Source organism: Rhinoderma darwinii, chromosome 3, assembly GCF_050947455.1.
Source record: "Rhinoderma darwinii isolate aRhiDar2 chromosome 3, aRhiDar2.hap1, whole genome shotgun sequence".
NCBI lineage: Eukaryota > Metazoa > Chordata > Amphibia > Anura > Rhinodermatidae > Rhinoderma > Rhinoderma darwinii.
This window is the reverse complement of record NC_134689.1, coordinates 350,124,056-350,142,724: the sequence shown is the minus strand read 5'-3', so window position 1 is coordinate 350,142,724 and position 18,669 is coordinate 350,124,056. Positions and strand designations below refer to the sequence as shown.

At 43.2% G+C, this 18,669-nt stretch overlaps 1 protein-coding gene across 1 annotated transcript in view; it reads right to left on the bottom strand.

Moving 5' to 3' along the window:
* SNRNP27 (small nuclear ribonucleoprotein U4/U6.U5 subunit 27) overlaps positions 1 to 18,669 on the bottom strand; it is a 33,481-nt gene that overhangs the window by 13,714 nt on the left and 1,098 nt on the right. The window contains exon 2 of the mRNA XM_075858496.1: positions 2,726 to 2,840. Within this exon, the coding sequence (XP_075714611.1) occupies positions 2,726 to 2,840 (115 nt within the window). The remainder of the gene's footprint in view (positions 1 to 2,725; positions 2,841 to 18,669) is intronic.

Genomic DNA, 18,669 nt, shown 5'->3' with positions numbered 1-18,669 from the left:
TGACGGTTCCAGTGAAGTGGAATTCTAGTTGAGGTCTACAATACGATATGCAAGCCATTACCCCATGAGTAACGTTACCTGCCATTTACCGCAGTAATGGCGGTTTGGTTTTTTTGCTCTGCTTCATTAGGCTACGGCTATGATCAGTGACTGCAGTGCGGCTGCATGGTCTTCTATAGTCGATCATACACATTAGATAAATTGAAAACAAACACACAAAAAAAACACTTCTACACTCTAAAAAACACTCTACTTCATACAGCCCCTGGCGTAGATAAAAAGTGGAATTATTTTAGCTAGAGTGTAAATCAATGGCAGTGATGTTGTGAAAAATTTATTGAAAATGAGTGAAGCCGTAACAACGGAGATACGCGTGGGATCCCAGCCCCACTCTTGCCCTCACAGGCCCCGGCCTTTAATTCCACCAGCATGGTGTGGCGTGGTAATCGCATCTTTTCCGATCTTGAACACGGTCTTTGCATTCTATATTTGACATTGCATTTTCAGTCATTTAAACGCAGATATCTACGGGTATCCTTTCTTTTAAGTGACATTTCTTCTGTTTAAATTCTTATAGGGCAAAAGTTGTGGTCCCTTTGGCATTTATTCAGGCCAGGGACATTTCTTCGATTTGAATGTTTTTTTTTCCCCTTTTGAGTACTGCTGTGCTCATTGTTTGTACTTTTTCATGTATATTGTAATAAAGTAATTTCAATGGTTTTGGATGTGCGACTAATTAGGGATGTCACGATACCAGAATTTGGACTTCGATACCGATACTTCGTTTAGTATTGCGATTTCGATACTTTTGCCAACAGTGATAAAAAAAAAAATTCTTCAGTTTTCTGAGGTGAGGCGCGACGTGTGATGAATTTTACATTAATAGTAATTAATCCCATCATGGTTTCTCATTCATAATGGGTTAATGTGTGAGGTACATGATGGGGTTAATTACTATTAATGTGAGGCACATGGAGGTTAAATTCATCGCACCTCGTGCCTCACATTAATAAGTGAATGAAAGCCGTGTTTATTTCATTTTTTTACAGCGTACACATCATAAATGATGCAAAAAAATTGTTGCGCGCGCCATTACTGAATGTGTGTATTTTATGTATTGAGACTTATTTTAATGTTTATTGTAAAAAAGGTGAATGTGTATTATTTTTTTAAATTTAACAATACTTTGTTTTTACTTTATTTTTAAACTTTAATGTACTGACATATATCAGATATGTGCCAGTACATTAGCCTGTGGACGGATAGCACACAGGCTGTTGTTAGGACATACTTGGGTAACTTTCAATACTAGTGGCCCTAGGGATGCACGATGCATCGAAACTTCGATACTGTTTCAATACTCTGCATCCCTAAACGGTTCAATACCGCTATTTCCTGTATTTCGATACTTCGCTGCACAGCTCAGTATAGTAATACATGAATGTATGAGAGCGGGGCTGCAGCTGTGTGATACAGCCGTGTGATACAGCCATTGCTCCGCTCCGGAGTCCTGATAACAAGTGCCGCGGGGTCAGGATGATGCGATGCGGCCGCCGCTGCACTAATGAGCAGCGGCACTGAAGACAGAACATGGCGGGCGCACTGCAAACACCCCTATGTTCTGTCCTCAGTGCCTGAACCGCCGCTCATTAGTGCAGCGCCGGCCGCATCACCTCATGCTGACCGCGCGCGCACTTCCTGTCAGGAGCGGGGCAATGGCTGTATTACACAGCTGCAGCCCCGCTCTATAACGGCGGAGATCAGAGAAACCTCTCCTCTCCGCCGCTATTCCCCTGAATGCTGCGATCACAGCTGACTGCAGCATTCAGGAGAAAATGAGAAGGGGGGGGGGGGGAGGATGCCCCTGGATCGTGTCACAGGGAATTCCTGTGACGCGATCGAGGGCCATACCATATATGGGCAGACAGCCCAGGGTCTATTGACGGACCCCAGGGCTGTCCTACCATATTTCTTGTTGTTAGGGCATACTGAGGTATGTCCTAACAACAGCCTGTGTGCTATCCGTCCACAGGCTAATGTACTGGCACATATCTGATATATGTCAGTACATTAAAGTTTAAAAATAAAGTATAAACAAAGTATTGTTAAATTTAAAAAAAATACACATACGCCTCTTTTACAATAAACATTAAAATAAGTCTCAATACATAAAATATACACATTACGTATTGGCGCGCACAACAATTTTTTTGCATCATTTATGATGTGTACGCTGTAAAAAAAAATGAAATAAACACGGCTTTCATTCACTTATTAATGTGAGGCGCGAGGTGTGATGAATTTAACCTCCATGTTCCTCACATTAATAGTAATTAACCCCATCATGTACCTCACACATTAACCCATTATGACTGAGAAACAGGATGGGATTAATTACTATTAATGTGAGGCGCATTCAAAATTCATCACACGTCGCGCCTCACATCAGAAAACTGAAGAATTTTTTTTTTTTATTACTGTTGGCAAAGTATCGAAATCGCAATACTAAACGAAGTATCGGTATCGAAGTCCAAATTCTGGTATCGTGACATCCCTAAGTGGCCCTATATTTTCTGTTTGGACATATATCGACGTATACACATATATATATACACACACGAAAATAATTTCAATATAACACTATACAAAATCTACCAGCAAAATGAAGAGGACTGCTTGTAATTAATTAGCTATTGGACCAAGCAGAACACATGTAAGTTGGTACCTGGAGCGGCGTCTATGTGGAGAGCGTGAACGGCTTCTCCGTCTCTCTCGGGACCTAGAGCGCTCTCGTCTCCTCCTTTCACGTTCTCTAGAAGTGGATCTGGAACGTCTACGTTCTAAAGAAAAACATTTACATTTTATTGCATTAACCCCTTCCCTGATTTTAGTTTTTTTCCTTCCCTCCTTCCAAAAGCCATAACTTTATTTTTCTGTCGACATAGCTATTTAAAGAGGCTCTATCACCACATTATAAGAGCCCTATCACCTACATAATGAGATCGGCGCTGTAATGTAGATAACAGCAGTGTTTCTTTTTAGAAAAACTATCTATTTTCACCAAGTTATGAGCGATTTTAGATTTATGCTAATGACTTTCTTAATGCCCAACTGCGCGTGATTTTACTTTTGACCAACTGGGCGTTTTAAAGAGAAGTGTATGACGCTGACCAATCAGCGTCATACACTTCTCTCCATTCATTTATTCAGCACATAGTGATCCTGCATTGTTCTCTATGTGCAGTCACATACTCACATATTAACATTACTGAAGTGTCTTGACGGTGAATAGACATCACCTCCAGCCAGGACGGGATGTCTATTACTTACAGAACAGCAAGCGTAATGTCGCAAGATCACGCTGTAAGGCTGGATTCACACGAGCGTGTTCAGCCCGTGATATACGGTCCGCAGATCGGCCCCATTTCCCGGACTGAGCACACTGCGAGGAGATGGGCTCCTTGTATCGTTATCTATCTAATATGTTTTCAGTACGTGACAGTTTTCCCGCAGCGAGGCAGGGACTTCTAGCGTCATACTTAACTATGACGATAAGCGCCCAGCTCCCTGCAGTGTGCGCAGTCCGGGAAATGCGGCCGACCTGCGGACCGTATATCACGGACTGAACAGGCTCGTGTGAATCCGGCCTAAATGACAGCTTACAGCGAGATCACGCATGCTGTGCTGTAATTCCCACACAAACGTTACCGAAGCGTCCTGCTGGAAGCGATGTCTATTCACTGTCAAGACACTTCAGTAACGTTAATGTGTGAGTATGTAACAGCACATCATGATCTAAAAAGATTACTATGTGCTGAATAAATTAATTGAGAGAAGTGTATGACACTGATTGGTCACTGATTGGTCAGCGTCATACACTTCTCTTTACAACGCCCACTTGGTCAAAAGTAAAAACACGCCCAGTTGGGCATTAAGAAAGTCATTAGCATAAATCTAAAATAGCTCATAACTCTGTGAAAATAGATCATTTTTCTAAATAAAAAAAACACGGCTGTCACCTACATTACAGCGCCGATCACATTATGTAGGATATAGGGCTCTTATAATGTGGTGACAGAGCCTCTTTAAGGTAATTTTATTGCAAGGCTATGTATTTTTCCGTTGTTCTTTGGGTTTTGATTTTACAACGGTCACCGTGTGATAAAACTGACATGCTGACTTTATTCTGTGGGTCAATACAATTACAGCAATATCAAATTAATAAAGCTTTTATGTTTTTCTACATTAACAAAATAAACGTTGTTCTTTGGGACTTCCGGTGGACGGGACATCTACCATAAACACGTTTCAGTGAAGTTCCAGAAAGCTGGAGACAAAGCGGCGGAATATCAGTGGCATCAGGCACATTGGCATCCCCATTACCTCCATACATTTTTGCCAGGCAGTTGGTGACCATCTGGAGCCAGACATTTATTGAGGCCGAATAGAGGATCAGGTAAAACACACCGGTGGAGGCGTTCTAGGCCGCAACCTGCCATCTTCCTAGCATGCTCTCAACAGCGTGTGATTGAGATCTGGCAGCCTCTCCGTCTTACCTCTACCACTGGGTACTGCCTGGTGGCGAGCACCATAACTGCCGTCACAGCGATCTCGGAAGTAGGCTGCAGGCCTGACTTCCTGGAGGGTGAGAGAACAGAGCCTTACCAAAACCACAACGGACCCAGAATCGGAGCGCAGAACACTAAAGGCAGAACAGAAGTCTTCCTGCAAGCTAAATCAAACTTGGAGAACAGAGACCAAAAGGAGGATTGTGATTTGCAGCGACCTCTAAGGCCCTTCACTGTGGGAATCAGAGAAGGGCCTGTTCACATCAGCGTTAGGTTCCGTCAGACCTTTCAGTCAGGGGAACCCATCAAAGGAAAGGCATAGCTTTCCGTTAGCATTACCACTGATTACAATGGTAATGCTTCAGTTTCTAATGGTTTCCGTTTGTTTCCGTTCTGTAAGGTTTCCATCTTCTTTTTTTTTTTGCCGGAAACAATAGCACAATCGACTGCGCTATTGATTCAGCAAAAAAAACAAAAAAACGAAAGCAGCTACAAAAGTCCCATCATATTGCCATAACAGAGTGTGATCCTCCCCAGCATATCTTCTATTTAGACGGTTCTCCCCACTAGGATTCTGCCTCAATTTTTCTGATTGGGGATAGACAAATATCTTATGTGGTCCCAACCTTAGAGAAGCTGGAAGAGCAGGAACAGCACCCCCTCTTCAGCCTTCCTCTGCTCTTCTAGCTTCTAAGACACAGCTGAATGGCGCAAATCTAATTTGTCACCTGGAGGACCTATTTTAGAAACATCTCAATTTCCTCCGGAGCTGCTCATCCAGGATTATCTCCTGCACCCTAATCTTACACCTCCATCTAGTCCTACCACAGTGGCACAGGAAGTGTCCAGACTCCTACCACTATTTGACAAAAGTCTCGATTTATTGCATACTTCCATAAATTCTGCCTTAGCCATGATTACTTCAAATGCACAGAGGATTGCGGAACTAGAAACCAGGGTCAGCACTGGAGAATACATTATTGCAGCTCACCCTCTCTTACTGAGGACTTCCTCACTTTAGTGCTCTATAGCCTTTTTTCTGAAAATGGCTGCCTCCTTCGTGCTTATTAGCGCACGGTTAATTGTTGTAATCCACCGGATAGGTCATCAGTATATGATCTACGGGGGTCCGACACCAGGACCCCGCACCAATCAGCTGTTCAGGCTGCCTGCGGGCACCGGATGTCATTGCACAGTATGCAATGTACGGAGCCGGAAGCAGTTGGCTCCATGCACTGTAGAAGTGCCACAGAACTGCAGCTCGACCGTTATTCCGTGACCGTAGCCATCTGCTTCCGTCATGAACGTCCGGTGCCCGGAGGCCGCCAGTCGTGTGGGGTCTGGGTGTCGGACCTCCACAGATCATATACTGATCACCTATCCTATGGATAGGTCATCAGTTGTGCAGTAGTGGACAACCCCTTTAATGTGTTCTCTTTTGCATGGATTTCCATTTACTCTACAATGTATCCTTTGTTTCAGATGTATTGGACTGGCATGCAATGCCCCGGTGGCGTCTCTTCACTTGTCTGACTGCTCTACCTTGTTGGTGGAGACAGGGGAGGGAGCAGTTCTACATGCAATGTTCACTCGTTTGTAGTACCATTTACCCCCTTGGCCAGAGGAGTAGTGAAACACCTGATCTCAAGGACACATACACCCCCCCCCCCATACCTTAAATTACTTACATGGAATGTAGAGGGATTAAACACCGCAGTTAAGAGAAGGAAAATACACTCATCTTAAACGGTTCAAGACACAAATAATTTCCCTACAAATAACCCATTGGAAATCATCTTCTCAACACTTAGGTCGCCCTGGCTAGCTACCCATACTTCAAATTGCCACGTTGTTTAGAAGGGGCCTATCGAATGAGGTCCAGGCGGCAGTAGTAGACCTTAAGGGGGGGTACATACTTTTGGAAATAAAGAAAATACCCAATTGGGGCTGGGCAATTAATCGAAAAATTATCTAAATTGAAATTCGGAACAATTAATTGACCTCATCTTGCAAATTTCTGTTTTGTCAATTATTTTATCCCGGTTTAAAAACTGTATCTGAATCTTCCGGACGGACCAGAGGGATCTCCTCCACTCATTGAAATGGGTTTAGGTGAGCATGTATAATATTTTTATCAGACACTATTGTGGGCAGCTGTGAGGGGGGGGATTATACAGCATGGGGGTAGTTATGGTGGACTTTATACTGTGTGGTAGGGTTGCACTACTATTTAGATGCTGTGCACCCTCAAATGGTTCAATACCGTTAATTCATGTATTTTGAGACTAAGCTGTGCGGCTGCATACTTCATGCTGACCGCGCGTGCACACTTGCCGTCAGGAGCGGGGCATTGGCTGTATAGCTCTAACGGCAGAGACCAAAGAAACCTCTCATCTCTGAAGCTATTTCTTTGAATGCTGAAATCAAAGCTGACCACAGCATTCAAGGGGTAAATGAGAAGGGGGGTGCCCGTTGGATCGCATCACAGGGAATCCCTGTGACGCGATCGAGGGACATACCATATATGGGCAGACAGCCCAGGGTCCTTTGAAGGACCCCAGGGCTTCCTGACCATATTTTCTGTTAGGGCATACTTGGGTATGCCCTAACAACTGCCTGTGTACTATCAGTACACAGGCTAATGTACTGGCATATAGATATTAAACATTAATATTAAGACATTAAAATAAAAGTCTCAATACATAAAATACACATTCGGTATCGTCGCGACCCTAATAACCTGCACAACAAATTTAAGCGTCATATATGAGGTTTACTCTGTAAAAACAATATACTGCTTTGTTTCATTTAATGTGAGGCACGAGGTATTATGAATTTTAAACCTCCACGTGCCTCACATTAAAAAGTAATTAACCCCATCATCTACCTCACACATTAACCAAATATTGTCCATTATGACTGTGAGGAACATGATGGGGTTAATTACCATTAATGTGAGGCATATGGAGGTTCAAACTTCATCACACCATGTGCCTCATCAGAAAATGTAACTTTTTTAAAAATTGTTGTTGGCAAAGTATCGTTTTGGTATCGAGAATCGCAATACTACACAAAGAATCGATATCAAAGTCCAAATTCTGGTATCGTGACAACCCTACTGTGTGGGGTGCAATTATGTGGCCATTATACTATGTAGAGGCAACTATGGGGGGGAAATACTGTGTTAACAGTCCGTGAGCCCACTCCATACACCCCCTACCCGGCTAGGACGTAAGTGTATGTCAAACGTCAGGAAAAGCTTCTGTAACAGGTAATCTACATACAGAATCGGATGATATAACTGACATTTTCAGAAACTACTATGAGGATCTATATCAGGGGTCTCAAGCACGCGGCCCCGGAGGCTGTCATTTGCCGCTAGTATCGGCTCTGCTCCGGGACTCTGTGGAATTCCCTGACATCGCTGTCCATATATGGACAGTGTTGTCAGGGTCTTCCCCCAGAGTGGAGTCCCGGGCAGAGCGCTAGTATAGGCGCTGCTCCAGGACTCGCTGACATCGCTGTCCACATATGGACAGCGATGTCTAGGGCTTCCCCAGAGCTGGACAAAGATGTCAGGAGCACAGCTGGAGTCCCAGTAGGAGCGCTACGATCGCTGTGCCCGGGACCCCAGCTCTGGGGTTGCCCCTGACATCTCTGTCCCCAGCTCTGCTCCAGGACTCCATATATGGACACTGATATAAGGGGCTTCCCCAGAGTTCCAGAGCAAAGCCTATACTAGTGCCCTCGGGTCTGGGGTTGCCCCTGACAGCACATTCTGGTCCAGGAGGATCCCCTGACGTCACGGTGTATGGACAGTGACGTCAGGGGCTCCTCCAGCAGAGGAATCCCTGGTCAAAGCGTCGTCAACGCTCTGGCTGGGGTTTCCAATCCTAGAGGGAGCCCTAATGGAGCTATCTACTAGGGCACATGCAGCGGCGGCAACACCCACAGAGGGGCGCGTGCGGCAGCACCCACAGAGGGCACTATCTAAAAAGGGGCTGCCCAATCTTGACATTTGTGTGTCTGCTAAACGCTGCCAACTCAGCCGCCGGACTGCGTTTAGCGACAAGCTGGAAAACTGGATTGTTTAAATAGGCACGTAGAGAAAACTCACAAATTTCCGTTAAGTTTAAACCTAGCGGTATTATACTAATGTAGTATTATTATAGTAGTTCAAATAACTAACAATAATTTTGTATTGTATCAAATTTGAAAGTAATGCGGCCCGTCAACTTCCCATTTTTTCTATATGTGGCCCACTTACCCGGCCGAGTTTGAGACCCCTGATCTATATAGAGCTACTCCTACTGACCCCCAAAAAAATTCAGTCCTTTCCGACTCCCTAAATATGCCTTCCTTGTAAAGTAAATCGACAGGCCACTTTGGATTCTGACATTCGGATTACATGCTCACACCCCGGAAAACTCCAGACTAGGGTTGTCACGATACCAGAATTTGGACTTCGATACCGATACTTGTGTAGTATTGCGATACTCAAAACTAAAACGATACTTTGCCAACAATAATAATAATAAAAAAATAAAAACAAGTTCTTCCATTTTCTGATGTGAGGCACCTGGCGTGTTGAATTTTGAACCTCCATATGCCTCACATTAATAGTAATTAAAGAGGCTCTGTCACCAGATTATAAGTGCCCTATCTCATACATAATCTGATTGATGCTGTAATGTAGATAACAGTGGTTTTTATTTTGAAAAACTATTATTTATGAGCAAGTTATGAGCAATTTTATATTTATGCTAATTTGTTTCTTAATAGACAACTGGGCGTGTCTTTACTTTTTACCAACTGGGCGTTGTACAGGGGAGTGTATGACGCTGACCAATCAGCATCATACACTTCTCATTGTTCCAGCCCAGCGTGATTGTGTAGTGAAAGAAGCTGGGCTGGAATGATGAGAAGTGTATGACGCTGATTGGTCACTGATTGGTCGGCGTCATACACTCCTCTGCACAACGCCCTGTTGGTATAAAGTAAAAATACGGCCAGTTGTCTATTAAGAAACTAATTAGCATAAATCAACACATAGATCACATTATGTAGGAGATAGGGCACTTATAATCTGGTGACAGAGCCTCTTTAACCAGTTCAGGACTGGGCTAATTTGCGCCTTCAGGACCAGACACCGTTTAGCCATTTTTAGCACGTGTTAGTTAAATGGCTATAACTTTTTTATTTGTTGGGTTAACTACGTTATTTTTGCGTCATTTTTTCCGTAGACAATGCAGGTTTCTTTTTTTATCGTTTTTATACACACCTTTTTTGCTATTTTAGCATTTTTATTCATAAAGTTTCAAAATAATAGTAAGAAAATAAGCTTTTTTACGTTTCAGCTATTTTTTTTTGGGTAATAACATAGTTTTAACCTAAATTAGACCTTTTATTTGTGATTGTCATTGTTTACCGTAAATTTTAATATATTACATGTCTATATTAGGGTAATTGGGTCAGCGCTAGCGTTACAGCAATGAATGGCGGGGGGGGGGACGTTTTTTTTTGGGGTGGGTATTTTGTGTGTATTTATTATTTAATTTTTTTTTTGCACTTGACTTTACTAATTTTTTTATTACTATGGTCTGTCCCCCAAAGCTCAAAAAAGACCTTTGGGGAACTTTATATATATTTTTTTCTTTCTTTTACACCATGTTTTTCCACTGTAACTGGAGCTGCACAGCGGCCCCAGTTACAGGGGAAATCAGCCCTCTCATAGTGACGATTGTCACTAATAGGGCTGTGCTGGGTCTAGCAAGACCCAGCAGCAGTCTGTCACTAACGGCACCCGGCAATCAAGTGACCAGTCACATGATCACCAGGAGGAATAGAGACAGCAGCGCTGCTGCTGTCTCTATTCCTATACACAGCGTTCATTGAGCGCTGTGTAAAAAGACATCGGAGAAGACAGAAGCTGCTTCTATCCTCTCCTCAGGTTCCCCGGCAGTCACTGACAGCCGGAGACCCGACATTCAGCTGCCCGATCGCGCGGGCAGCAAGTTAAAACCCGAGCCGTAAAAAGTATATGGCTCGGGTTTTAAGGACCCTGACCGCTGGCCGTAAAAATACAGCCAGCGGTCGGGAACCAGTTAACGCCATCATGTTCCTCACAGTCATAATAGACAACATTGGGTTAATGTAGGGATGCACGATGCATCGAAACTTCGATACTGTGCATCCCCAAACAGTTCGATACCGTTATTTCATGTATTTCGATACTTAGCTGCGCAGCCGCACAGCCCAGTATTGTAACACATGAATGTATGGGAGCGGGGCTGCAGCTGTGTAATACAGTCGTTGCCCCGCTCCTGAGTCCTGACAAGTGCGCAGGTCAAGTTGATTTGATGCTGCCGGCGCTTCACTAATAAGCGGCGGCACTGAAAACAGAACATGGCAGGCGCACTAGAAAACACCCCCATGTTCTGTCTTCAGTGCTTGAACCGCCGCGCATTACTGCACCGCCGGCCGCATCTCCTCATGCTGACCGCGTGCGCACTTCCTGTCAGGAGCGGGGCAATGGCTGTATTACACAGCCGCAGCCCAGCACTAGAATGGCGGAGATCAGAGAAACCTCTCCTCTCCGCCGCTATTCCCCTGAATGATGCCATCAAAGGTGACTGCAGCATTCAGGAGAAAATGAGAAGGGGGGGATGCCCCTTGAATCGCATCACAGGAATCCCTGTGACGCTATTGAGGGACATACCATATATGGGCAGACAGCCCAGGGTCCATTGAAGGACCCCAGGGCTGTCTTACCATATTTCCTGTTAGGGCATACTTCGGTATGTCCCAACAACTGCCTGTGTACTATCAGTATATAGATATATGCCAGTACATTAAAGTTTAACCCCTTAACGCTCAGTGACGTACTATTACGTCATGGAAAGCACCCTGTTCGTGCTCCATGACGGAATAGTACGTCTCGGGAGTAACGGCCGTTTCGGCCGTCCTCCTGACACATACAGGAGCTGTGACAGCTGCTGTCTTGTTCAGCAGCTGTCACAGCTCCTACAGCGGGGACCGATCGCTGTGTCCCCGCTGATTAACCCCTTAAAAGCCGCGTTCTATAGAGATCGCGGCTTTTTAGGGGTTAAGCTGCCATCGCCGGCCTGCTACACGATAGCGGCCGGCGATGGTGACTATGGCAACCGGACACCAAACAATGGCGTCCGGCTATGCCATAGACGGAAGCCTAGTGGGTCCTGACAACGTCAGGACCCACTATGCTTGCTGTCAGTGAGTAGCTGACAGTTCTAATACACTGCACTACTACGCATGTAGTGCAGTGTATTAGAATAGCGATCAGGGCCTCCTGTCCTCAAGTCCCCTAGTGGGACAAAGTAAAATAGTTAAAAAAAAAAGTTTAAAAAAGATGTGTAAAAATAAGAAAATAAAAGATTTAAAAAGTAATAAAAAGTAAAAATCCCCCTTTTTCCCTTATCAGTCATTTATTATTAATAAAAATATATAAACAAACAAATAAACTATACATAATTGGTATCGCCGCGTCCGTAACGGCCTGAACTACAAAATTATTTTGTTATTTATCCCGCGCGGTGAACGCCGTAAAAGAAAATAATAATAAACCGTCCCAGAATCACAATTGTTTGGTCACTTCACCTCGCAAAAAATGGAATAAAAAGAGATCAAAAAGTCGCATGTACAGAAAAATGGTACTGATCGAAACTACAGTTCGTTACGCAAAAAATAAGTCCTCGCACGGCTTTATTGATGGAAAAATAAAAACGTTATGGCTCTTAGAATAAGGTAACACAAAAAGTGAGTGATTTATTACAAAACGTATTTTATTGTGCAAACGCCATAAGACATAAAAAAACTATAAACATCAGGTATCGCCGTAATCGTATCGCCCCGCAGAATAAAGTGAATATGTCATTTATAGCGCACGGTGAACGCTGTAAAAAAAATAGAATAAAAAAACAATAGTAGAATTGCTGTTTTTTAGTCACCACGCCACCTAAAAATAGAATAAAAACTGATCAAAAAGCCGCATGCACCCCATGAAAACTACAATGAATTCCTCAAGGGGTTCAGTGTCCAAAATGGGGTCACTTTTGGGGGGTTTCCAATGTTTTGGCACCACAAGACCTCTTCAAAGTGGACATGGTGCCTAATAAAAAAAGAGGTCTCATAATCCACTGGGTGCTCCTTTGCTTCGGAGGCCGGTGCTTCAGTCCATTACCGCCCGAGAGCCACATGTGGGATATTTCTCAAAACTGCAGAATCTGGGCAATACGTATTAAGTTGCGTTTCTCTGATAAATCCTTTTGTGTTATAAAAAAAAATGGTATAAAGAGGATTTTCTGACAAAAATAAAAATGTAAATTTCACCTCTACTTTGCTCTAAATTTCTGTGAAACACTGAAAGGGTTCATAAACTTTCTAAATGCTGTTGTGAATACTTTGAGGGGTCTAGTTTCTAAAATGGGGTATTTCATAGGGGTTTCTAATATATGGGCCCCTCAAAGCAACTTCAGAACTGAACTGTAACCTAAAAAAATAAATAAATGAGGCAATACTTCGCTTCTTACATTATACTGAATGAGTCGTGCCCACCCGAGATTACCCCAGTTTTGACCGTTTGTATAAACGGAGACCCCCATTAGACCGTTTCAGTGCCCGGTTTTCCCAAGCATTCACCCCCGAGACGTGTATTTCTATTGATGAGTCTCTGGTACATTTTAAAGGGAGGGTTCAATTCCGCGAGTACCTGACGAGTAAGAGGGCAAGGTATGGCGTGAAGATATATAAGCTGCGAGAGTGCATCAGGGTATACCTACAAATTTAGGATATATGAAGGAAAGGCCACCCCCAAACCAGACTGCTTCCTGGACTACAATAGGTACATGGGAGAGGTGGACTTGTCAGATCAAATCCTGAAGCCCTACAGCGCCATGCGGTGTGGTATAAGAAGCTGGCCGGGCACATCATACAGATGGCATTGTACAATGCGTACGTGCTACGTCGATGTGCAGACCAGACGGGAACTTTCCTGGAATTTCAAGAGGTGATTATCAAGAACCTAATCTTTAGGGACCAAGAAGGGGGGGCACCCAGTACTTGTGGAAGCGGGGCCACACGCATCGTACCAGGGCGGCAACACTTTCCTGGAGAAGTTCCCCAAACTGGCAAGAAGGGAAAAAGTCAAAAGAGGTGCAAAGTCTGCTATAAGAGGGCGATAAGGGATGACACAATATATCAATGTGACACGTGTCCCGAATAACCAGAGCTCTGTATGAAAGAGTGTTTTAAAATTTATCATACATCCCTTGGTTTATAATTTACCCCAATTTTACTTACCCTGACGCCCCCCGCACAGCTTACCCCCCCTCGTCTTTCCCCTCTGAGCCCTGCTGTGTGCCCAGGCAGCTGATAACAGCCACATGTAGGGTATTGCCATACCCGGGAGAACCCACATTACAGTTTATGGGGTGTAGGTCTCCGGTCAAAATGCTCACTACACCTCTAGATGAATGCCTTAAGGGTGTCGTTTTTAAAACGGGGTCACTTCTTGCGGGTTTCAACTGTACTGGTACCTCAGGGGCTTCTGCATACATGACTTCGCACTAGAAAATCCCCAGAAGGCCAAATGGTGGTCCTTTCCTTCTGAGCCCTCCCATGGGCCCAAACGGCAGTTTATCACCACAAATGGGGTATTGCTGCACTCAGAACAAATTGCGCAACAGAATGGGGTATTTTGTTTCTTGTGAAAATAAGAAATTTTCAGCCAAAACGACATATTATTTGCAAAAATAATTTTGTTTTCATTCCCAGCCCAATTCAAATAAGTTCTATGAAAAAACTATGGGGTCAAAATGGTCACAACACCCATAAATGAATTCCTTGAGGGGTGTAGTTTCCAAAATGGGGTCACTTCTGGTGGGTTTCCATTGCTTTGATATCTCTGAGGCTCTGCAAATGCGACATGGCACCCGAAAACCAATCCAGCAAAATCTGGACTCCAACAAACACACAGCGCTCCTTTCCTTCTGAGCCCTCCCATGAGCCCAAACGGCAGTTTATCACCACAAATGGGGTATTGCCACACTAAGGACAAATTCGGCAACAAAATTGGGTATTTTGTTCCCTGTGAAAATAAGAAATTTTGATCACAAATGACATTTTATTGGAAAAAATGACATTTTTTTTATTTCACAGCCCAATTCAAATACGTGCTGTGAAAAAACTGTGTGGTCAAAATGGTAACCACAACCATAAATGAATTCCTTGAGGGGTGTAGTTTCCAAAATGGGGTCACTATTGGGGGATTCCTACTGTTTTGGCACCTCAACACCTCTTCAAACCTGGCATGCTGCCTAAAATATATTCTAATAAAAAAAAAAGAGGACTCAAAATGCACTAGGTGCTTCTTTGCTTCTAGGGCTTGTGTTTTATTCCACGAGCGCAGTAGGGCCACATGTGGGACATTTCTAAAAACTGCAGAATCTGGACAATACATATTTAGTAGTGTTTCTCTGGTAAAACCTTCAGTGTTACAGAAAAAAAATGAATAAAATTGAAATTCAGCAAGAAAAATGAAATTTGCAAATTTCACCTCCACTTTGCTTTAATTCCTGTGAAATGCCTGAAGGGTTAAAAAACTTTCTAAATGCTGTTTTGAATACTTTGAGGGGTCTAGTTTTTAAAATGGGGTGTTTTATCAGGGTTTCTAATACATAGGCCCCTCAAAGCCACTTCAGAACTCAAGAGGTACCTTAAAAAAAAGGCTTTTGAAATTTTCTTAAAAATATGAGAAATTGCTGTTTATGTTCTAAGCCTTGTAACGTCCAAGAAAAATAAAAGAATGTTCAAAAAACGATGCCAATCTAAAGTAGACATATGGGAAATGTGAACTAGTAACTATCTTGGGTGGTATAACCGTCTGTTTTACAAGCAGATGCATTTAAATTCTGAAAAATGCTATTTTTTCAAAATTTTCTCTACATTTTGCAATTTTTCACCAATAAACACTGAATATATCGACCAAATTTTACCACGAACATGAAGCCCAATGTGTCACGAGAAAACAATCTCAGAATCGCTTTCGTAGGTTTAAGCATTCCGACGTTATTACCACATAAAGTGAAATATGTCAGATTTGAAAAATGGGCTCTGAGCCTTAAAGGGAATGTGTTGCCAGAAAAACATGTTTTTTTTTAAAAAATTAAACATTTAGTGTGTGGGTGATTAAACATTGTTCAAATTTTTTTTATTTTTTTGCACGAGTCCATGTAATATTATAAATTATTTCTAATTTATAATACTACCCATTTTTGGTCACTAGATGGAGCTGTTCCCAAAATTGCAGCATTGCAACATTGGGTTAAAAGCCCTCGCTCTAGTGAGCTCTCAGCATCCCCCCCTCCTTTATCCTGGCTAGTGCCGGGATAAACGAGGGGTTTGAAAGGTTTAACCTCCTACACTGTGTGTCGCCATTTTTTGAGGTAACCCACAGTGTAGTAGGTTTACATACAGTAGTAAACACACACAAACACTAACATACATTGAAATCTCTTACCTGCTCCTGCCGCCGCGGCTCCCTCCGGCCCGTCCGCTCCCTTTGCTGCCGCTGTTCCATGTGCACAAGTCCGGAAGCCGCGACCGGAAGTAGTAATATTACTGTCCGGCCGCGACTTCCGGTCCACAGGAAAATGGCGCCGGACGGCGCCAATTTCGAATAGGACTGTGTGGGAGCGGCGCATGCGCAGTTCCCACACAGACGCCGTACACGGCAGTCAATGGGACGGGAGCCGTTCGCAGTCCCTATGGGACTGTGGCTGCCGTATTCCATGTCTGTGTGTGTCGTTAATCGACACACACAGAAATGGAACAAAAAATGGCAGCCCCCATAGGGAAGAAAAAGTGTAAAAATAAGAAACAGTAAAACACAAACACACAAATGAAAATAAACGTTTTTATTAAAGCACTAACATCTTTAACATATAAAAAAATTATTTGTGATGACACTGTTCCTTTAAGGCCAAAACTAGGCTGCGTCCTTAAGGGGTTAAAAATAAAGTAAAAACAAAGTAATGTTGAAGTAAAAAAAATACACCTTTTTTTACAATAAACATTAAAATAAGTCAATATATACAAAAATATACACATTCGGTATTGGCGCGGCCGTAATAACCTGCACAACAATTTTTAGCGTAATTTATGGTACGCTGTAAAAAAATAAAATAAAAACTGCTTTCTATCACTTATTATTGTGGGGCACGGGGTGTGATGAATTTAACCTCCATGTGCCTCACAGTAATAGTAATTAACCCCATCATTTACCTTACACATTAACCCATTATGACTGAGAAACAGGATAGGTTTAATTACTACTAATGTGAGGCACGTGGAGGTTAAATTCATCGCACCACGCGCCTCACATCAGAAAACAACTGTTGGCAAAGTATCGAATGGATATCGAAATCGCAATACTAAGCGAAGTATCGGTATCGAAGTCCAAATTCTGGTATCGTGACATCCCTAGGTCATGGTGTGAGCTACATGATGGGGTTAATTACTATTAAGGTGAGGCACATGGAGGTTAAAAATTCATAATACCTCGTGCCTCATATTAATAAGTCAAAGACAGCAGTTTGTTTTATTTTATAACAGCGTAATCATAAATGACGCTATAAATTTGTTATTACGGTCGCGACGATACAGAATGTGTGTATATTTTATGTATTGTGACTTATTTTAATGTATTTATTGTAAAAAATGTGTGTGTATTTTTTTTAAAGATTACTTTATTTTTACTTTTAAACTTTATTGTGCTGGCATATATCTATATGCTAGTACATTAGCCCGTGTACGGATAGTAAACAGGCAGCTGTTAGGACATACCCAAGTATGCCCTAGCAACAGGAAATATGGTTAGACAGCCCTGGGGTCCTTCAATGGGCTCTGGGCTGTTTGCCCATATATGGCATGCCCCTTGATCTCATCACATGGATTCCCTGTGACGCAGCCAAAGGACCATCCATCCCCCTTTCTCATCTTCCCCTCGAATGCTGTAGTCAGCTTTAAATCGCAACATTCAGAGGGAATAGCAGTGGAGATAGAAGGTTTCTCTGATCTCCGTGGTTAGTGTGGGGCTGCAACTGTGTAATACAGCCATTGACCAGCTCCTGACAATAAGTGTGTGCGCGTAGTCAGCATGAGGTCATGCGGCCGGCGCTGCACTAACGAGCAGCGGCACAGGCACTGAAGACAGAACATGGGGATGTTTTGTAGTGCGCCCGCCATGTGCAGCGCTGGTCGCATCAGATCATGCTCACCGCACGCACACTTGTCAGGTGCACGGTATCGAAACAGTATCAAAGTTTTGATGCTTTGTGCAAACCTACTCCAGACCCAGATGGGTTTACCGCTGATTATAAGCAACTCTTTCCGGAGATGGTTCCTATTCTCACCACTCTGTACAATCTTGCATATAAGGAAGGCATATCTGCGGGTCGTTTTACGGACTCTAGCGTAAGCCCTCGACCGTAGTGATCTTGCAGTCTGCAAAACCACGGATCCGTTGCAGTCAATTTGGTCGTACAAAACCTGCTATAGTGAAGCCGTGCATCTATAAGTACTCACCGATCCACAAAAAAAAAAAAAAAAAAGGAAGGCTGGAATTGGTCCCAACCTTCTGAGTAGGTCACATGATCCACAAATACGGACAGTAAAATGACAAGTCCTGAGTTTTTGCGGCCCCCACAAGGATCCATGAACATTACGGTCGTGTGCATTGGGCCAAATAAATGAACAGGTCTGTGTGCTTTATGCAAAATTGCACATGGACAAAAAAAACACGGTTGAGTTCATAAGGCCGAATTCGGATTCCTAAACGGCTAATGATTGGAGCCCCCCGTGGTTATATACACTTAAAGAGGCTCTGTCACCACATTATAAGTGGCCTATATTGCACATGATGTGATTGGCGCTGTAATGTAGATTACAGCAGTGTTTTTTTATTTAGAAAAACGGTCATTTTTGACAGTTATGACCTATTTCAGCTTTATGCTAATGAGTTTCTCAATGACAAACTGGGCGTGTTTTACTATATGACCAAGTGGGC